The sequence below is a fragment of the Chaetodon auriga genome, chromosome 5 (genome assembly GCF_051107435.1).
Source record: "Chaetodon auriga isolate fChaAug3 chromosome 5, fChaAug3.hap1, whole genome shotgun sequence".
Lineage (NCBI taxonomy): Eukaryota > Metazoa > Chordata > Actinopteri > Chaetodontiformes > Chaetodontidae > Chaetodon > Chaetodon auriga.
The window spans coordinates 15492543-15515590 of NC_135078.1; the positions used below are offsets into that span (position 1 = coordinate 15492543).

At 42.7% G+C, this 23048-nt stretch overlaps 1 protein-coding gene across 1 annotated transcript; it reads right to left on the bottom strand.

The window, feature by feature from the left end:
- Positions 1–203: 203 nt before the first annotated feature.
- LOC143320297 (septin-2A) lies at positions 204–22990 on the bottom strand. Its single transcript, XM_076729799.1, has 12 exons — positions 22905–22990; positions 18440–18495; positions 17857–17956; positions 17684–17770; positions 17059–17182; positions 16002–16136; positions 15401–15518; positions 4593–4694; positions 4242–4387; positions 4009–4092; positions 3864–3921; positions 204–1528 (listed from the first exon to the last, which is right to left on the bottom strand). Exons 2-12 carry the CDS (start codon positions 18464–18466, stop codon positions 1463–1465), a joined length of 1047 nt encoding a protein of 348 aa, XP_076585914.1. The 5' UTR covers positions 18467–18495; positions 22905–22990; the 3' UTR covers positions 204–1462.
- Between the last annotated feature and the right edge of the window lie 58 nt (positions 22991–23048).

Genomic DNA, 23048 nt, shown 5'->3' on the forward strand with positions numbered 1-23048 from the left:
ATGGGAAGTTATTATGAAAAACAAATACATGGTTTGGTCAGTTTTTTAAATTCTGCCCTAGCAGGATCACCAAGGCACGAGGATCAGACTTCTGACAACTCTTATAAAAGCTCTTCATTTCTAACTCTAATAAAGACTAAAAATGTTAAAGAAACACATCATTCAAAAGTAAACCAGAATCAGCAAACGTCCACTTTTTCTTTCTCTAAACAAATTTTATTTCAGAGAGCAATACAAAAAAGTTGACGCCTAAAAAACAAGTCTTTACTGACACATGGTTAAGAACTAATAATTATGTTTGTCTTAATATGTTCAACAGTCTGACACATCTGCATATGAGAGCAAAAGACAAAAATAATGCCAGAGGCAGATGATAAGAGCACAGTCAGAAAAGTTGGTTTGATTAGTGTGCTGCTCACAGACGGCTGGAGGGACTTTCAACAGTTAAATATCATGGCACTGGATTATTAAAGGAGAAAATACAGTATGATGAAAGCCTGCACATGTAGTGTCGCAACACACCGTTTCACACACATTCAATGACATCACTGAAGCAAATATGGACACACATTAAGTTACTGGAGTGACCAGTTTGAGAAGTTTTCAGTCTGTAGTTTGGCACTGACATTCAGATGATAAATACAAAAAATATTAACATCGTGGCACATTTATTCAACGATGAAGTGATCCTGAAGTCTGGTCGTTTCTCTTTATAGCCATGTGCTGCTGGGTTGATTATTTGCCGAACAACTAGACTTAAGCTGGTAGTGTTGGCTACAAAGTTAGGTTTCTACTTTGACACAATTAAAGGCAAATATTTTGCATGGAGAAATGTGAAAAAAGAGCATTCCTCGTTGTCCACACCTCATTTGTTAACCAAGCTTACATTTCACTGTGGTAGTATTTAGAGTCATTGCATAGTCAGAAGGCACTGAAGGTCTGAAACCATCCAGAGGTAAAGGTGATGGAAAACACGAGAATCAAAACAGTTTTTTAAGCAAAACAAAGAAAAAATGGTGCCATCTGAAGCTTGGACTTGAACAAAATGCACAACTCGTACATAAAACTATGTAAACATGTTAGTGTGATGGCAAAGCATCTTAGTACCGTTGTCACTGGCAGCTCTGTGGACCATAATTAAGATTAAAGGCTAAATAACAGATATGCTAATGATAATCATCCAGTATTGAAACATTTTCATTGTCGCACTTTTTAAATTTTGCTCAGTCCCACTCAGCAAAGTCATACCCACAAAACGAGACAATCAGCAAGATTTGTATGAGGATTGTACAAAGAGTCTTGACAAGATGATGAGGGGAAAGAAAAAAAAAAACATCAGTGGTGAGCTCCTGAACAGCTGATGGATGGATGTCTGGAGGGGAAAAGTGGAAGTGGTGTACAGATAAAGATGATGCGATCCTGGATACCTGGATCACCGGGCTTCCCTTCGGCTCCGACCCTTTCACTCGTCCGATTTCATCTTCATCTGTGCCTGCATCTGAGCGATCATCTCCTGCATGCGTCTCAGCTGCAAGAGAAGAAAATCAAATCACATTCAAGTCATTCGCATCGATGTATTTTCATTTTGCTCCTCACGTAATTGACTGACATTTCTCAAAAAAATCTGTCCACGTTTACAGTCTAAAATGTTTCCCTGTTCATTTCTCATCACAGTGTTTGCTGAACCTGGACCAGCTTAAAGCAGCACAGTTGAGACACAGTTCAGCAGTGGGCAGATCTTTCCATGTGTGAAGTGTTCGATGATTCTGGCAACACTGGCTCACTCAGAGGAAGAAAAACAAAAGATGCAGTATACGGTTGATCTGTCTCTGCTGGTAGTTTCGGACCTAATGCGTGCAAAACCGAAAGACAACAGCAAATATGTCTTTTCTTAGTCTTGTGAAAACCACACGTCTCCAGACTGTCTGTTCCCAGGAACACAGCCCTGTTTTCAGCTTTGTGACGATGTATGTTTCCAATGTTATTCATCTTTATTGTCAGGAGACAAACTGGAGGTCAATTGGAGCGCGCGTACAGCAGATGGTGGAGAGGAGAATAAATAAAATAATAAAAAAACCTATTTTGGTCTAACTCCTGAAACAGGTTGCAGGTGCCGCCACATGAGATTTTCTTTGCCATCGCAGGGTAAGCTGCTACGTTACTGGACATAAACTAAACAGAGGCTGTCAGATTAAGAGACTAAGTTCATGAAATGAAGAGTAAATCAATTTGTTTTAATGTGTGTTAATATAACATATATTCATGGAAGCACAGCAATTGCGATTAAAGTATTTAAAAATAAATGAAGCATAAAATCGATTTCAAACAATAAATTAATAACAAGCAAATACATTTTAATGGTAACGATGGGCCCATACATGAATCAATGACGATGTAAAGCTTACATTTTAAAACTATCATGTGTCACAGTGCTGAATAATTAACTCTCTTGTTGCACTCTTTAGTGTCTATCGCCACCTTGTGGCTGAGGATGGAACTTCAAATGATTCATCAGATGTTTTTCTTACAGCTCTGCAGTCTTTCTCTTTGAAAATCATAAACATATACATTTAATCTGGATATCTACATTTATGTCTCGGGCTCTAAATGCTGATGTCGCAGCTATTTTACAGCTATTTTGGCAGCCAAGACTGTAAAATGTGAAATGTGAGGGCGTAAAATCTCTTTCAGAAATAGGAAATTATTTGGAAAGTAGGGATATGTAAAATAAAGTGCTACCTTTCATGTATAAGTCAGCATAAAATAACATTAGTTACTGAAATACTTCCTCCCATCCAAAACCCTGACAACATGTCAACAAATAGACCCCCGTCCAGTTTTGTGTTTCAGACTTCTCGCAATACTGAGGTCATTCCCACCATAAAACTGGGCCAGGACATCCAGGCAGGAAGTGATGGCATATCCTGCCTGGGCACATTGTTTACAAACAGCCCTGATTGCATCCCGCCCACTCACTATGGTGCACTGCAGCAGCAACGCAAACAGGCCAATCAAGAGCAATTAGGAAACAGGTTAAAGCCTGATGCAGGTTCTATGAGCTCAAAAAGTAAACAAAAATGAATGCAAAATACTGTCACACTGAAGAAATGATGGGTTTCCTGGTTTGACCCTGATGTCTTCCAGCTACTAAACCCAGGGCCACACTGTTAAGGCCACATGCAAATGTTATATAACAATATGTACAACAGAGATGACAAGGCAGTTTTTCTACACAGTCAGGGGGCGTCTTCACCACATACTGTACTCAGAGTGCATGGAGGTCAGATCCTCGTGTGCCTTTAAAGGTCTGGATTTTTTCAAGTGCGTCTTAATACATTACTCACACGCCTGTATGTACTCTGAACGAGCGCTTAAGTTAAAGTGACGTTAATATGAGGCTTCAGCAGTCTGCGTTCATCCCAGTAACACACAGATACAGATCCTGAGGGATTTAAAGGATCACAGCAGCAGTTTCTCACATTTAATCCAAATACCTGCTTCCACCCTCCATCAGTGCCAGTCATTTCCCAAAGTATGAAGCCCTTTTGCACCTATCTAAATATTCTGCTGGATGGCATTACTTTTTAAAATGAAATGTTCAGGTGATGAACCCAGTAACTACAGCACCACTTGTGTGAATTGGGAAACGATTGTCAGTTAGTGTATGAATTGTGACTTGCATAAAAGATTTACTGGGGTGATGGTATAAAAAGTACGGGTATGGTGGTTTAAGTGCCGTTGCCTCATATCAAACATTGAGAAAAAGTGACTTTGTACTAAAAAGATTTAAATTAACTGCTGGAGCTTCATATTTGCTCTTGTTCCCAATTCCATACAGTAGAGTTGCATGCGCAGTGTCTTACCTCGGCCTCTTTCTGTAGTAGGATCTGGTCCTTATCCAACACATCCTCATCCACAGCCCTGCAGAGAAACGAAACACACTTTTAAAATAATGCCTGAAAAAGAAGAGGTCACCTGCTGTCTATGTGAGATGAACTTGTGTCTCACCTGCCCGCTCTCTTCAGTCTCTCTGAGCGGAAGTTCTCATAATGCAGATCCTGAGTGACTTCCTGGAGGTCTTGCATGTGGGTTCTGCAACAAAGAGACATGCAATCCTTTCTTCACACACTGGGAGGCAGCAGAGCTTCACTGCAAACTTTTTCTCTTGTGGACTTTTACAACCAGATTAATGAGGAAGATTATCCTACGAATTAAGAAGTTTTATTACCAGGGAGACTCACACAAGCATTGTACGTAATTTGAGGAAGTCATTGTGTTCAGGGTTCTCCACTTCAACAACTCCCCAGGGGTAGAGACGACCACGGATCTTCTTCCCCTTCACCTCAATCAGCTGGTTGGAGCCAATCACAGCAAAGGGAATGCTCGCCTGGGAAAGGAAGATAAAGGTCAGTGAACGAGAGACAAGGTCAGGAAAAGTATATACGGAAAATGAAGGTATCAGTGAGAAGGGGATGAGGTGAAGGGAAGCAGGGACGAACGGGAAGAGAGCGTTATCTGTCACTCGACCAGCAGACGGAGGAGTCTGACGTAGCTCTGTAACAGCTGACCTCAGCCGTGGGTCCCTCTCTCACCTTCAAGACTCTGGTCTGCTCCTTGAACTCCTCATCCTCGTCAGAGTCGGCGTCAGGTAGCTGATATATTTTGATCCCGTGTTCCGCGATCTCATCCAGGATCTGGCGGGTGGAAACAAGAGAACCACAGGGTGAGCCGGCAGGGCTACGACCACATCAAGACCCCCTGACAGGTTCCACTGCATGGAGAAAACTCAAGTCTTGAAAACTGTAGAGGAGTCACTACAGACACAACCCGAGGGTCAGCTTACATCTGTGCTCAAACAGTCCAGAAAACAAAGATCTAGACAAACAGCAAAACATCCTCACTCTTACTACCACCGAAGACCCCTTTCCCTAGAAATATCTTTCAATAAAAACATCTCCAGCTGTACAACTTTACCTTGAAACTTTGTATTCATGCTTCATTTTGTGTAAAGTGCATCAATCAATGGAGCATCTTGTGCTCGTACTGCTGTTTAATTAACTTGTACAGAACAGTAAAAGTCTGACAATACAACCTGAAGCTAATGTCAGTGAAAGCTGCAGCTCATTACTGCAGAAGTGGATTCCAGCATTGCACAGACTTCCAGACTCTGAATATATAATATATATATAAAATGTGTAAACTGTGAGTCACATGGACAAAATAACAGCTGTTGCTCTGACCCATAAACAGAAAGTAAGACAGCTCTATAGACTAATAGGAGGGTGTGAGTGAGTACCTGTTGTTGCAGCAACACATTTAATTAAAGCCCCCCGTGGAGGAAAAGAGGGGTGAGACAGAAAGGGTAGACAGGTGAAAATAATAACCGCCTGTGTGTGTGTGTGTGTGTGTGTGTGTGTGCGTAAGTTCTGAAAGAGTCAGAAACAATGTTCTCACCCTCCTTTCTTCACAGGCCGACCGGTGAAGAAACAAGTTAAAACAAAGGAGCTTTCTTCCCCGCTGCCTCGGGGACAGATGTCAGTATTTATTATTCCAAACATCAAAGCTGCATTTTTCTTTTGTTTTCCCGAGAGCAGAATTTTTAAATTGACAATGTAGTCTTATGTAATGGAGCCAAAAAATGTCAAATGTTGTTTTCCTGACTTTTTGGGGGACTTTCATGTGCTGTAGTGCAGAACAGGACAGTGGTCAGTCAGCCAGGAGCCTGGGAAGTGAGCACAGGTTTTCCTACAGAGCGCAGCTCCTGTTTGAGCCGTTGTTATGGCTGTCGCTTGTTTTCTCAGTGAGCTCTGCGCGCAGTGTGTGCGAGATAGTGTGTGCGCGGGGAGCGACGGGTATTGTTGTGGGGCAGATCTAAAAACAAACAGGCTTTGCAGGACTCAGAGGAGAGCGTGACACAGGACCAGAGCCTCTTGTTCCTTCATTTACTCACACACACGATTTACAGATCCGTCCAACATGGAGGCTGGATAAACATCGTTCTGGTGGCGCAAAGCGTAAAGAATTTTGGGAAACTGTGCACTCAGTGGGAAAATAAACACGCATGACACAATGGCAGGAAAAAATGAAAACAACAAATCCAGACACACGAGGAGATTAGATCGAAACAAATTTAGATAAAAATGTGATGAAACAGGGAAAATTAAACTGAAAGACCTCTAACCGACCGGGAAACTGAACAACCAACGAAGACAGTGTGACATATTTTATGAATGCAAACTAGCATTAAATATCTCAAAACAATATCTGGTCATCACAGGAACATGAGTCCATTGTCTGCCATCATCTGTTTCCAGACCTTGCTAAGCCAAAAGCTGTGAAATGGCTGTTTACCTGACTTATTCTGCCCTGTAACGTGTGCTTAGTACAGCCTGACACCTATAATCAAGATCTCTCAGGGATCACCAAATGTCAAAATCACCGCCTGCTCCAAATCCCTGTTGTCTCCTGCTGATTTACTGTACACAGTGTAGGCCTTACACCAGCCTCTCCTCCTCCTCCCAGTTGTGTGTTTTCGTTGGCACAGAGATGTTGGCACAGGGAGCCATTTTGATTTTATGACCATCCTGTCCGGCTATAATACGCCCCCCCCAACACCCCACCCCTCCCTGTGCTGTTATGGTTGGCCGTACAGGTCCACTCAATGCTGTCGGGGCAATGGACAAACAATGCCACACAAGACTCTGCTCCAGAATTAATTAGAAAAGGAAGGCAAGGATTTACCGCCTTATGTTTCGGGCTCACATCGCTGAATACGGAGCATTGTGTGTGGAAATATTCCGTCATGTTGGGCCAGTTATGATAAGTGTGAGGGCGGAGGCCGATGCTGTCCAGTTAGAAAATGGGTCAGAAATGAGACAAACTGCAGGTGAATCATACCAGACGTGTTTCCAGCGTAAAGTCGCACTCATACAGTTCTAGAAATGGCAGTATTAAATATACTGTTGCGGTTATGGGTAGCCCAAATATAGCATACCCACAGGTCTATACATAGTCATAATTACACAGGGTGAAGTCGTGGGAGACATGGCTAAGCAGTTTTTCTGCAATTGCACAGCAGGTATGACCAAAACCTCCAATTATAATGAAACACGGCGCAAACTCATCATTACAAGGATCAACAGTTTCATCACGTCAACCTGAAGAGGGAATAATATTTTCATCATTTGTTCATTCTCACAAGCAAAGCCACAAAAATACGAATGACTCAAACACCTGCCAAGCGATGACCAATGAATCCTGGACAAACAACACTGGCAGACACCAATTGGCATGCAGAGAAAAAAGACCAAAGAAACAAAAGAGGGGATTGTGGTGAGCACTGCAGTCCTGGCATTCAGCAGGTAACCACATACACAAGCACACACTCGCAATTATACAGTTTGATTGTTGAGGACAGAGCAGGGCCTCCTCTGGCCTGGCATGGTGTTTGTATCTATCCAACTAAAACTCTAACGGGGGAACAATACTTGGAAGTAGACACATGTAGCAGAGCATTCTTGGGAAATCAACAATGCAGAGAGAGGAAAAAAAATCACCAAAACAAAACAATCAAACTGCATCTCCACACTAATCAACACTGCTTGAGAAGAGCAGGGATCGGGAACTCCGAGGAACCAGACCAGCAGCCCTTTCACGTAATGTTTATGTAACCTTACAGCTACCTGCCAGCTTCTGCAGAGCGGCCAAGGGAATGAAACGGTGCATCACTGCCATTAGAAGCAGCATATCTGATCAGCTTTCAGTCGCTTTTAAGCCTTGTTTCATACTGAGAAAACACCTTGAGGGACAGGGGCCCTCTTTCCCAAGACTGCAGAGTTTATTAAAGGAAAATTCTGGTCACGGTGAGCCTTAAATCCTTTTTTCTTCGTGCTCTCTGCCTCATATGAGATTCCCGTAGGTCCAACTGTGTCTACATATAGGTGAATAAAACAACTGCTGGCTTTGCACCTTTCGCTAAATCTTTTTCATTTTCAACGAGATCTCTGCTTTTTAGAGGAAAGAGCTACCTTCAGGAGATACGTAACCACGAGATATGTGAACCTGAAGTATTTAATAGTAATAAAAATGTACAATCATGTGAAGCTTTTGCATGAAACTAACAGCTGAAGAACCATGTTTCATTTCATTACCTTCAAAATCCAACGTTGTTCCAGTGACACACTTGTGCTGCACATGGTGTTATGTCCATTTCCTTGTTTACATTTTTGCCTAATTGCTTCACATTTCCTAATTGCTATATACAAGCATTCTTGGCAAATAAACTGAAGACACACACACAAACACACACACACACACACACACACACACACACACACACACACACCTCTAGTTACTGTATTGCCAGGATTTCCACTGTGCTTCATAGAGGAAGTTGGCCACCTCACATGAAACAAGGACCACCCCAGCTAACATCAGAAAAAATGAATTCCCTTTCATGTAATTAAAAAAAAAAAATCAATCTTATTTCACAAAACATTTCACAAAATAAACACCATTTATTTAATAAGCACAGGCATCATTTCAGCTGACATCTACTAAGTAAATTTGTTAAGATAAGTCAGGTATGTCTGAGTGGCTTATCACATCGGCTAAACAAATGTTCTTGAGGAAACCTTGATTGCTTCATGTTTCCATCTCAGAAATTCGGTTTTGATGTTATTTCAGAGTAGAGTGAAAGCAAGGAGGAAAATAATTTACATAAAATGTTTCTTTAACAGTAGAACGTAAAAATCCTTACGCTAATTAAATGAACTTCATACGTGCTGTTTGCATCGGGAGAAGTGTCCGACTGCAGCTAAAGCTTCAGATCACTCTGTCCCAGGTCAGAACAAACCTGAGAAACGAAGCACCAGTGGGTCTGATGAATTCAGCCAAAACAAAGAGATAAAATATGAGTTATGGACAAGTAGACATATGGACTCATCCCATATAAAATACAGGCCCAAGCTACTTTCCGATAAAAGAAAAAGAAACTGTGGTGAGCACCAGCGTCTCCAGCAGTAAATCTAAGTCTAGAACAGTAGAAAGCCTTTGAAGTTCCAAGTGCAGACTGCAGACCGCATTACGTCTATCGAGTGAAGAGGAGGGTTGTTCCGTCATCTTCTACCAACAAAACCCAACAAAATGAGACTTCTCCATGATTTTGTCTGCCTCTGACATGAGGCATCAGTGTGGCTCTGAAGTAATCCGGCAACAGATACAAATATTTACACAGAGAGAAGAGGAACTGCAGGTCACTTAAGTGAATATTTCGGACAACACCTAGTACATACCTCAATTACAAGATTACAAGACAAACAGAAGTCTGGCAGCATGAAGGAAAAAACATTCCTTGCTAGATGCCTACAACTAATCCGTACTTTCCAAACTTAATTTGCCAAACTTAAGACACATGAGAACAAATGCTTCACTCTTGCCTTTCAACTAGCCGGCTCTCTTCTGCCTGCAGGGAGTCTGAGGGGGTAAGGGAGCCCCGACAATACCTGATCTAGGGGAGTAGGATTTAGGCCTCATACCAGCCTCCTACACACACACAAACACACACAGAGCTAACAGTTGCCTCACTTTGTGAACTGGTATAATCTGGCGTCAGGAGTAGGAAAAAGGTTTGTGTTACGTGTGTGCAGCTTTGTAGCTCTGGGAGGCCAGTGGACAACCAGAGATGGAGGACGACCTTCAAACCATCAACAGCGCAAAACTCTCAGTCTGTTCAAATATCATCTCCTTCAAGAAGCCAGTGCAGCACAGACTGACACGTAGCAGAGGCAGGAAAACAATACCTTTCTGTTCGCAGGATTAAAGACACTTGCATGCATGCACAGAAACACATTCCAGATATATTCAGTCAGAGTCTGAGACTGAGTGGACGGTCCAGACTGGAACAGACTGGACCAGAACAGCTGGGTTTGCTCTAACGGTAGGTACTGATGGAAAGTACAGAGGAAGTCACCACAGCCATGGTAACGGCAGGCATCATAGAGTTACGGTGATCAAAACACTTGCACTCCAGCGCGCGCAAGCACACCCACCCACCCACACACACACACACACACACACACATACACCTACACTCCTATTGTCTGGGCTAAGTATTAGTATAGTTAAGACCACCCACCTCTCACTCTGATCAAAGAGCATGAGGAGGAACAATTGAGCTATTCATGTAATGTTGTATCTAAGAGGGATTTAGAAGGGGACGGTGAGAGTTTAAGATTTCAACCATGCATCAGGTTTTACAACTCGGTCTGTTAATCAAAAGGGTCTAAATGGCAAAAGGTGACTCATTAGCAGCACGGCAAAGTCCGGAAACCATCTTTTCAGGTTGGCCCTCGGACAAGGAAACCTGCTGTTTTCACACTGCAGTCGGCTTGCACTTTCTTCACTTGAGAACAGATGATTATGTGTAATGGAGCTGCTCGCTCCATGAGGAAAAACGCATATTTATTGTTTCAAAATCTGCAGAGACGTGGATCAAGCCCCGGCACAATGACCGCTGGAGGGCAGAAAAATAAATATGTCCGCGTGCTTGAAACACAGGCAGGAAGAGGAGCGGGCACAAGCTGACCAGGGGGTCATACACTTACACACAAACACACACAGGAGCAGTGATGTAGGAATGAAGTAATCACCGCTCAACCTTTACTCATGGGGAGTCAGCCCAGACATGCACAAAGAAAGAATATTAAAAATGGAGCTGATTATGAACTCATTCACGTCATTATTCAGCTGCTTATACCTGCCTTATAATTTCCTTTTCGAGCTTGATCAATTGGACCACTGAAGTTTACCTTCTGTGTTAAAACTGTTCCTTCTGTTATTGCATTTAAGAACACCTAGTGACAATACTGGCCAGTGCGAGCAGTCCAGCACTGATAATGTGTCCCAGCGGAGCCGTTAAGCTGGTTCACACAGCGTGACTATAGCGGAGGAGCCGGGGGAGACGACAGCGAGTCAGACAATGAGGGGAAAACTGTGACAGTGCCTCGGCCAGCAGTGAAATATGGCAGCTGAGGGGACAAATGTGGGAGGGAGGATTCTTCCTGGGAGGCTGTGAGCAGAGATGGACAGGGAAGGACAAGAGGCTGGCTGAGAGAAGAAAGGAGAGGAGATGAGGAAGATGAGGGAGGTGAAAAGATATGTGGGGAAAAGGCACAGAAGCGATAAAAACAGAGGGGAGTGGCAGGAAGAAGAAGGGCCAAACTGTTGTCTGCACACCCTGTGCGAGAACAGAGGAGGAGCTGGGTTCTCTAGCCACCACTGACCTTTAGTCTCCACACAAAAGAAAGAAAAGAGATAACACACAGGTTGAGATTGAGGCCTGTGGCAAAACAGCAAGCTCAGTTGTTTCACATTTAAGTAAACATGAGATTAGTTTTAGTCTTCCACGATTGCTGCGTTCTGAAAGAATTCTTCCATCAGTTTGCTATGAAGAAATCAAAATGACAAGGTCATAAACTGTCAAGTCACCTTTTTTTTTTTTTTTGGTATTCAGCAGATGACATCTTGGATGCCTGAGCTTACCTCCAGCACCTGAATGCACCAAGCCTCAAGACACAACAGCTTTTGGTTTAAACTACCTTCTGACAGAAAATGAATCACTAAAAAAGATGAAACCCTCAGAGGATTTCATATCTCTACAAGTTGATTTTTGTTCTGCACTCACTTGAACAGCAACCACTTGCACAGTGACCTAAAGTTTATACTAATATTTGGACACATTTTTATCCTTATTTTCAAGTAAGGGTGCAACAAACATTTCTTTTCATTACTGCAGATTATTTTCTCAATTGTTTGGTCATCGACACTTAATTGTTGATTAATTGTTATAGAATCTTGTGGAAATGAAGCACACACGCACATAAAACACAATCTTTTGTTCAGACCAGAGTAGCCATTTATAATGTTGTGCTATGGTTGGGATTCCAGTCTAAACCAGCTATGTACCGTCCTCTGTGTTCAAACAGAAAACAACCGGTGAAGCAGTTTGAGACTAAAGCCCTGCACAGGATATGACTGTAGGGTCCCAGACTGAGAGGATCAGTCTCTCAATATACCCCTCCTCGGGGCAACTTATGAGCTCGAGACCACAGCGACCCCGGTGAAGGAAATTGGCATTAGAGCAAATTAAAAAAAAAAAAAAGAGGACACAAAGACGGAGAGGAAGAAAGTAAGAGGCAGCTGAGTGAGGCACTGCCAGGAGAGGAAGGACTGGGTGAGAGGCAAGCAGAACCGAGGGGATGAAAGCTGAACGATGGGAGGTTTGTTAACTTTGTCCGTGAGCCCGAGCTGTGCAGGGCAGCAGGTTGTGTCTTGTCAGTGGAACAGTCTTGACACATTGCAGGAAACTTATATTGTTCTGTACAAGCTGTTTCCCCCTAATAATAGGAGAAAGGACTGGACAAGCCTTGAGAGAGAGGTGGGGGTGAGGGGGGGGGTCCCATTTACTGAGAGACAAATGGCACCAAACGGTGAGAAAGTGCCGTGCTAAAAAACAAACGAATAAATACTGTGGGAGAAACGCTGGGGGTTATCAATCATCCTCCAGCACTCGGCTCTCTGGCAGGTTCTTGGCTGCTGGCGCTCTGACCTCAAAGGACGGCCTGGTGCCCCGCTACACTGCACTGGACTGTGAGGCAGGACTCAGGCACGTATACCTAAGAGGCACTTCAGCTAATCTGATCAAACCAACAAATACGCGAGCCAGATATATTTGTTCTCCTGAGACACACTTACAGAGATGAATGAGCATTACTGTGACACTTACTCTATACAATGATCACGTTTACGTACACACAAGAAACCAGATTCCTGTGATAAGTCAGTAAAGGCAGCACATCCGAGACGGCATTCACAATAGGATCAGATGTCACCATACGTTTTTTTTGTAAAAGCCCTTGAACAATTTGAAAATGTCATAAGAAAGCTGTTTAATGATATGCTGCATGCTTTGCTCTCTGTCCTGGTATTTGTTTTAACACACATTTAAATGTGAAAAAAAAACACTGAAAAAAGGACAAAACATGGTGAAATATTCAGGTTCCTCTGGCAGGGATTTCATTGTCTCTTTATCGCCTTGCCTGATAAAGCGAAACAAGTTTTAAAAGAAGGATTACTAGTACTAATTAAACACATGCTGACAGTTCTGCAGAATAAAATCCACCACATAAATTTGAAATGCACCGACACTGCACAGAAGCACCACTGCAGCACACTTATTTTTACAAACTGAGATGAAGATAAAAGTTGTATATGCCCAAAATGTGACCAAACAGGAAATAATATGCCCTCCTTAGAGACACGATGCCAGTTCTAAATGTGGGGCCGTTAGCTCAATTAACCCTCTGGATTTCCTGACAGTAATGACTCGTCCAGGAACTCACTATCATGAGATACAATCAAACTAATTAGTTTTTTGTGTATTAATATAGTCCAGAAATAAACATTTTCATTCATTGGTAGAATTAGAAAAGGTAAGGATGGTAGTGTGTGTGTGTGTGTGTGTGTGTGTGTGTGTGTGTCTGTGTGTCTGTGTGCGTGAGTTTGTATTTTGTTTAACTCAGCAGCTAATTGGTCCTTAGCATACAGTGGGAGATGACTGTTAAGGGAATACTTAGTGGAGCATGTGAACAAACTCTGCCGGACAGATAATGAATTGAATGAAAAGCAAAACTGTAATCAAGAAATCAGAGAGCCAACAAGCTTGGGGGTTTTCTATAGTTTGGGGCGGGGGTCAGTGGTGGCAGGAAGCATGGTTTTGTTCATCTAAAGTGCCAGAGGAACACTCAGAAGGTTTGAGGAAGGTCACAACACAAAACAACTCTACAGAGCACAATTCGACTGGTGGGTCCTTTAAGGACACGAAGCGGAGGGATTTCAGCTTTGATGGTGCTGGAGCGACTTGCACACGTGCGAAACAGAGCAGCACAGTTACAGTTACTGAGTTCTTCTATTGTCCTAATGTAATAAATGTGAAATCTTGCTGTCTAATTCAGGAAGAAACCCTGTGTTTGTCCTGAAACTGTGTCTCAGTCTTCCGAAGATGCTGCATCATCAGATCCGACTATGTGAGCCCTGAACAAAGGGGACTCGCTGCTGAAGAGAAGAGAGCTGAGCTGGACTCCGGTCAGCCTGACGCCCTGCCAGACCACCGGCTCTGAGGCCTGAATGAGAGGCAGGTGGGAGGTCTGGGCATGCATGGGCAGGTGGAGAGACAGGCTGACTTCCAATTAAAAACAGAGTGAAGTGGGCTGAGCTGAAAAAAGTCATTTGCAACAACAGCCCATACACTGCCAGCATTTGTTCCTGAACTAGGACTGCAGCTAATGATTATTTTCCATTATCGGCTAGTCTGATGATTCAATTTTTCAATTAAATGGTAAAAAAAAGAAGCCCAATACCAGCCCAGAATCTAGAGACATTCTGTTTATAAGGATATAAAACAAAGACAGGCAGCAAACGCTCAATGTGAGCTCAAAAAATCACTCATACAGATTGTTGAATATTAAAACAGATGCTTCCCATTGGTCAATACATAAAGTGCTAACCATGTCTTTGTTTAAATTTCAATGTTTTTGGTGTTTTTACTTGCTGCTACAAACAAATTATATCCAAAAAGATTACTGATGCAGTATTAAGGAGAGGAGAGGAGAACAAAGTAACACAGAAGCAGGAAAATCTTATTAAACTCATCTTGCAGAGAGGTTATCAGCTAAACACATTGCAGTTCGGTGCATGTGTGCTGTGTAGCACTGTGGTGTCCTTTCCCCTCCGGACAGCAGGAAGCTAAGGAGCGTGCAGGCAGGCACACACTTGGATCACTCCCAGCAGGAAGTATCTGGGACGGGTTGAGACTGGATGAGATGTGCTGCTTCTACATTATATGCAACACTCCTCCTATGTTTGTACCTCCTACTGTTTCCTCTCATGTGTTGTCCCTCCCTGTACTTTTGAACAATCTGGCAGTATCATCAAAAACACAAAATGTAAGACGTACATCACTGCAGCTACATGGGAAAGTACGGTACACGTGTGCTTTCCCACATGAACATGCGGATGTCTGACACGCCAGTCAGGATGGATAAGTGATTTTGCCTTAATTAGCGTATTACTCAATCCACTTTCTAATGGCTAAACCGAACAACTGTGAATGGGACAAACACAAATACACAACACACTTCAAAATGCTTACACATTCAACTTTTGCCTTGTGCCAAGTGTCAAATCTAGGGGGGAAAGCTGATTGCATAGACTGTATACAGAATACAGCGGATAGTTATAGATCGAACGTGTGTGTGTGTGTGTGTGTGTGTGTGTGTGTGTGTGTGTGTGTGTGTGTGTGTGTGTGTGTGTGTGTGTGTGTGTGTGTGGACATCAAACCCACCCTTCTCTTCAGGCGATCCCTCTCCCTCAGGGTCAGTGTGTCAGCCTTGGCAATAACTGGGACTATGTTGACTTTGCTGTGGATGGCCTTCATAAACTCCACATCCAGAGGCTTGAGACTAGCAAAGAAAAAGACAATAAGAAAGAACATACTGGGACACAGTGGAAAAAGGATGGTAGATATGAAGTCTTTATTCTCACAGTTTTGAGAATAAAAAATAAATAAACAGGGGCAGACAGGAGAGAAATCAGAGGTGACAACACTGGATTAAGTAATGTAAAAATGGCACAAGAAGACAAAGCAGAGGCCATGCCACACTGCTCAGTTTAGCTAACTACCTTAACTTAAAGATAAGGAACTACAGTTCAGACAAAATTCAGCCCTTTTTGCCAAAATAGGAGCACAGCAATTAGTTTATTTTGTGGTCACTGGAAGTGTAGGCTAAATAGCCAAAGCCAAAGACTGCTAGCTACAAAATGTTTATGCTGTAACACCAGCCAGCAGCTTCACTAGGTAGCAAGAGGTGCCTTATTGTGCCTTGCTGGCATGAAATGTGTGCTGCTGGTGGTGTCTGTACAGGTGTGTGTGTGTGTTTGTTTACCCGTGTCCAAATGGAGATATGAAGTAGAAGCAGCAGTGCACCCTGTTGTCCACTATGTGTCTTCGGTTCAGCCCGCTCTCATCGTGGAGGTATCGCTCAAACTGATTGTCAATGTACTGGATGATGGTCTTGAAGCTGACATCAGACACACAGACATAAGCCTCCTTAATCACACAAAATAACCATGTAAACATTATTTTACCATCAACATCGAGGAGAACATTGTCAGTTTCCAAACAAGGAAATCAGTCGCATCGTTTTGAAGGTAATGTCAAATGTGTAAAGTCAAGGAGGATCTTCACTGTCATGGTGAAACTGTAAGCCAAATATTGTTTTGGACTCCATCAATGACTGAGTAGTGTGGTTTGATATGTCAGGAGATGTCCTGTATCACTGATGTAAAATTATGTACCTCCAGTTTAGGATGGATGAATTCTTTTAACTAGATATGATAAGATTACAGCTGCTGTTCTTATAGTCTATACCTTATCTTCAAGGCAGACATCAGTATTCAGACTCTGTTTTGTCTTTTCTTGTTGAAAAAACACCATGATAGTAAAAAGCCTACAAAGCACTGAATGTGGCTTGACTCATTTACATTTAAACATTAATAATCTAATGACTAGAATTACAATAGACTAATTCTGCAGGGGGGAAAGCAAAGGGGAAGGTTATCTGTTATTTCACCTCTTTTGCATTTGTGTCCAGCAGTGTAGACATACAGTTACACCAGGACAATCGACAGGAAAGGGATTTTGGACAGGGAGCCTACACTGACACCACCAGCAGGAGGATGCCACACAAGCAAAGACATGCACGTATGCGCATACACACATACATACATACACACACACACACACATACACACACACACACACAGGAGGAACTGCAGACATGGGGAATGCAGAGGGAGGAGAGGTCGGAAATAGGGAGTTTTGGATGAAACTTGAGAAAGGGAGTTGTTGAGGACAGGAGGGAAGGATGAGAGAGCACGCTGGACAGGAACCATGTCCCAAGCTGTTATCACTCCCTACTCCTTCACAGCACGTAAACACACCAGTCCTGGCTGTTGATGGCATCGCCGTATCCAGGGGTGTCGACCACAGTGAGGCGAAGCTTCACTCCTCTCTCCTCGATCTCCACAGTCGATGCCTCGATCTGCACCGTCCTCTCAATCTTCTCTGTGGAGTTGAAGTACAAGAATAATTGACACCTCAATACCTTAGTGGATTGATTCATATCATTAATATCCAAAATTCCTGCCTGAGCTACGTGCTTACATGAGCCACTGAGCAGCCACAACGGCAGGCTTCAACAAGGTGGATACGCCTTCAAAAATGAAATCATGGGTTTTGTCATCCTAACGGGCTGCGCGTTTTCTTATCTGCACAAACTGACCGGGGAGGGCCTGGGTAATTGTTTTCAAGCCACAACAAGTCCAAACCTAAGTCAAGTCATAAGAAGGGCAAGGACATATTTTGAGACTAAGGCATTCTCAACATTCCTCTTGAAATAATACTCTGCTGGAGACATTGCAGCAGACATTTCTCTTTATTACAGTGCGCACATTTGTGCGTGTGTATGCAAGTGTGTGTGTGTGTGTGTGTGTGTGTGTGTGTGTGTGTGTGTGTGTGTGTGTGTGTGTGTGTGTGTGTGTGTGTGTGTTGTACAGGGGAGTGTACCTGCGGCACCAGGGATGTAGCGTTCAGGGTAGAGATCAGTGAGAAACAGGCTGTTTATAAGTGTTGATTTTCCTAAACCAGACTCCCCTGAAAAACAACAAGAATGGAAAATAAAGTTCTATTTTCTAATGAAATCACAAAGTCTACATTAAAAGAAAAAAGTGATCACTCACCTACAACCATTAGGGTAAATTCAAAGCCCTTTTTCACTGATTTTCGGTGCACTTGGTTTGGGAGGTTGGCAAACCCTACATAACCTGCTGCATCTGGGAACTGTGGAGTACAAAAACACACAAAGTGTTCAAAATTAGAGTCAGAAACTGTGGTTGATGAGCAAAAACTGAATAAGTCCTAAAAATACATAATGACTCACATTAAAGGAGGTAGTAATTATGTAATTTTAGTGTTATGTGATTTCCTGAGTCGTCCTACTCACACTTCACTCGGTAAATCAACTAACGGACTCCTCCCTAAGATTTTTCATCATTTTATGAGGCGTATGCGTAAAGGTACATGAGAGCGTATAAGAGTGAGATTGATGATGCTGCATATTGTTGAGAAATTCCAATGGGCAATAAAGCCTAGCCATGAAACACATTCATACAGGATATCCTCTCTGGATGCCTGTGCAAGTGTGTGTACATGAGATTACAACTACGAGGAGTCTTAATCACCTTATTAGAAACCCCTCCTGTACAGTCGATCTGTCATACTGTAGTTTAGAGTAAAAACTGTAAAGTGCTAAAATTTACTCACCTTGCCTTTCTCTCCAGATTGAGACATCGCTACTGTTGACTGGATGTCTGATGAGTCTGCCGGTGGAAACAAATAACAGATACGGTGGTGAATGAAATCAGATAAATGACTGAAAAACAGGTCAGAGTAACTCCCCCTCCACGAGCAGCAAACCACTTCTTCCAGGTATTTGATTAAGATTACAACACAATTCCACCTCAGGACATTTATGTTGTGTATTGCAACACAAACAACTCTGTACATTGAGTCTACGTTGACATGTTCATTCAGGCTGACGACTTCACTGTTCTTAAACACCATCACATGGAAGGAGCACAGATTAGGAGCTCTGGGCAACAAGCTTACTCCCAGACTCCCATTAAACTTTTATAGTCTTGGGCACCCCGTGCTCCTGCCCCACTATATGACCCTGAGCAGACGACAGAGCAACAACTTTGCTTGATAAATCAGCCACATAATGACTGAGCAGGAAGAACAGGCTCCGTTTTATCACTACCACACTGGCCCTTGACAGGTGGAGTGTGATAAGCATTAGAAAGAGGCAGGCCGCCATGCGCTGCCAAACAGAGATGCACTCTGGTTATGTAATGTTAGTTGGGGGAAAAGAGGTGGCATGGGAACCTGAACTGACCTTTCTCCATTGGCATGTGAAAAACACACATTTGTGGAACCATTTCACGCTGTTAAATCTATTAGATGGTAGTTGGGGGCCCTCTGTATCTACATGAAAGTGGGCAAAGATCTCTCACACTGACAGGGTGGTTTCACCAAGCCCACAAGGAGAACAATAGCCGTTTATCCCCCTGGTTCCTGAAGCCTTTCCTATACAGGGCAGCTCAGCTGGGACAGAGAAGAAAACACGTGCCTCACCCCGGAACGCATTCAGGACCAACCACATGTGAGGACGGCAACAGGAGACAGCAATAATTTAGGGTGCGCAAGTGCCATAGAGGTCAAAAGGCTAGCCCAGTCAGACCAATAGATGGGTTATGAGGCCTTGCTTGGAGATTAAAAGGGGAAAATATAAGCATTAACACCAAACATAAATTATATTGTAGTTACAAAAATCGTAAATAGTAGTATGACACCAATTTAATTAAAGCTGAAACAAAAATGATCTGAAACTATTTTAATAATCTATGAAATGTCAAATGAAAATTCCAAATCCATATGGGCTGTAGCTCCACAAATGCTCAAATGATTTTCTTGGTCTTTTATGAAAGTAAATTAATCATTTTGGGACAAAACAAGGCATTTCAATATATCCACTTGATCTCTGGGACAGTGTGATGGACACTGCACAACTGTCTGACATTTTATAGACCAAATAATTCATTGTTAATTACTTCTAATATTTCATTGGAAATAATTTACCAACCCTCAAGCCACAGCACAAGTGTCGTTATTTTCAATCCTAAAACCACAACAAAGCAAATAAGAAATGTGCTTTCATTGTTAATGAACATCTAAGTTAAGTAACGGCCCACACAGGCATATTCCTGCGTATCACACACATACGCACACCCCAAGTGTTATTCCTCGACAGGCTCTGTGGGAACCAGCATTAGTGCAGCAGCAGATTAATTAAAGCGTTCCAAGATCGCAGTTGTAATATCACAAAGACAACACTACAGGACAGACAGGCAGGAGGCACGCTTCAATAATACTCTCTTAATAATGGCCATTTAATCGGCCAGGCTGCTGAGCTGCTTACACACACACACACGCACACACACACACACAGCTATCAACTGGCTAGACGTGGGGGAGATTAAACAGTTTGGGCCAAAAGGGAAAAATGCCACCTTAGTAAAGCCAAAGTTCTTGGCATGTAATGCATTTACAGTTGATTTATTGGCTGGACTGAAGCCATGTAGGGGCAGCAGTGCTAGTAGAACTATTCACCTTCCTGACAGGCAGTGTCAAGGGTCCACACACCCACTCTCTGTGGATTAAGGACTTTCTGCTCTATTGGAAAAATTGAAACAATAATTTCACACCGTGGAGATTTAGTGAACTCAGTGGCACAACAACAAAAATGGTAATTTACTGGCAACCGATCACAGCAACAGGGAACCCAGAGCTACTGAGCATAATACAGTGATGTCTGGCCTATGCAAAGACACACACATCAAGACATACACAGACAAACAACACACATGGAGAGGGGGGCTTGACTGTAATTAAGCAGGCCTTGGGGGCCGAAGGTAGTGGTGGTGGTCAACAGTAATAAAGTTACGATACTGGTCTTTAAGCTGCGGTTTTAGAAACACTTTTTAATATGAGCCCAGAGAGAGGAAAAAAAGCCACAATAAGCGGAATGAAAAGCCTTTCAACCATGAGGAAACCAGCAGGCCTGTGTATAAAACACACACACAGAGTTTAAAGCACAGGATGGACCGTTTATGATGATGGGGAAAGCATAGGAAATGACCAAAAACAAGAGGGATTCAGCGACAAATGTTATCCTAACACTGTGTTACTCACACAGCTGCTGTACAGTATGATGAAGATCTGATGGAGGAAAAAAAAAAGCTCTTTGCTGTTGACTAATTGTGAAACTAACACTGTAGGTACAGTTAAAAGGACATTTTTTTCATCTCCACACCCATTTCTGGCCATGGATTCTGTATGATTATGTTTGGTGAATGGGCACATGAATGTGAGCATATTACAAATAAATAAATAAACAGTGTGTTGGACCACAACACAAATCCTTGCTGTGTTGATTAAAATTTTACTTTCATTTCTCATACATTAACAAGTAAGAAACTGTCAATCAACAGGAAATTTAACACAAACTAAAGGAATCTGAAGGCGTCCCCTTGTGCTCAGGGAAAGGCAGGCAGACAATCCTATGTCCATATTCATCTATAAATGAATTATAAATAAATTCAGTAGAATTTAGAGAAAAAGAAGAGTCTCACAACGTATATAATGAAGTAAAATTATAGATACCATAGAGGAAATCATCAATACCATCCAACCCCATGATAGAATTGTGAAATAAGCACTAGTTGCAGCCCTAAACTGGGGTCATTACTCCATTACTCGACTGGCTACAGGATAGGTGGGTGCCCATAGATCTAATGTCAATTATGACTGTTTTCCTGTGATAAATCTGGTACTTTCTGGAATCAAAGTTATTTCTAACATGCGTTTCTCCACCCAGTTAATCCACACACACCTAGTGAACAAAGGTACCTGCTGAGTAACTCGGGTCTGTCAGTGTGAATCACCTTTTGTTTTTTCCATTCACACCACAGAACCAAACAGGAGGAAACATCCTCTTGTAGTTCATAGAGTCAGACAGATGTCTTCCATGGCACTGGCCAGTGTTTATGAGACAAGGTCACAGGAAGGGGAAAGGTCAGAGAGCGGTGAAGGTGCTGGATCAGAGGCCCAAGACATCGTTCAGTGCTAAGAGATGCTGTCCTTCTGATAGCAAACTGATCTCAGTCCAGCAGAGTAAAAACCCAAGTTGTTTCTGAAGTAAAGGGCAGCTGCCAGCCCAAGATTACAGTTTACAGTCTACCATGGTGCCCATACTGTTCACCAATCAGCAAGAAAGGAAGTGAAGTATGCATGTTTTCACTGAGCCAAACACACAAGCAAAGATGGATGATAATTCTTCAATAGTGGCCCTAAGCCACATCTTAGACAGACACATAATGAGACTATGTTATTGTTTCCCACTGTTATTGTGAAGTTGTCTAAACACAAAATTTATTTTGACGCAAACGTGCTTTATACTGAAAGGTCAGGGATTAATCGGATGTGAGAAAGCGATTTCAGAGTACAGGAATGTTACACAAGAGGGATTTACAGGAAATTTGTGGAAGTCAATTCTTTGAACGGTCTGATGTAGATTTAAGAATATGTAAACCCACTCAAGTGTACACTTTCCCTGCAGCTGTTAAGTATGAACTGGGACAATGGGACAACATATGAGTCTCAGTACTTTAAGAAGGGTACTGGGCTTTCATCGCTGTTTAGAAGACCTGAAGAGGAGGAAATGTTGAGTTAGACACTGATGTCTAATACTTAAGAACATAAAGCAATGCTTCAGTGACTGGCCGGGGGAGTCTGGGACGTGGGTGAAGGCCTCTGGTGCAGTTGGATGTCCACCACACCCAGTCTGTCAGACACTGACTGACTTCACCAAACATCAACAGGGACAATGACACTACGATTTCTAGTTCGTTCAGGAGCTCCTTAAACTTTCATTTCCGCCTGAAAAACTTTGAAAAACTCGTTTTCTAAACCGAATGTGAGTGTAAAACAGCTCTGAACATTTGTTAACGTTACATGTCAAAGTTTAGCGAGCAGCAGTTGTTGCCGCGGCTGGTGTCATGTTGCTAACTTCAGGCTTCAGCTGACTGTCGGGTGTGTCTTCTTCTCCTCGCTCAATCACTTCACACAAAACAAACGAAAAAAACAACAAACCACCGAGCAAGTGCCTTACCTGAGCGTAACTTTAAAATAGCGTTAAGCTACAGGAGCTTTTTGCCTCTTGCCGCTGTCCAGCCCAGGAAGGGAAACCCGGAAACCGTCCCCGTGAGTCCGCCCTCGTCCCTGAATCTTTTCATGAACAGCCGTCCTGCTGCGC

Bases quoted from the DNA above. Each gene is read 5' to 3' on its own strand.
- LOC143320297 (XM_076729799.1), bottom strand. From the start codon at position 18,466: ATGTCTCAATCTGGAGAGAAAGGCAAG. The intron at 17,183-17,683 runs GTACACTCCCCT...TCAACTCCACAG, and splicing joins CTACATCCCTGGTGCCGCAG to AGAAGATTGAGAGGACGGTG. The intron at 4,695-15,400 runs GTGGGTTTGATG...TCCACCCGCCAG, and splicing joins GGGATCGCCTGAAGAGAAGG to ATCCTGGATGAGATCGCGGA.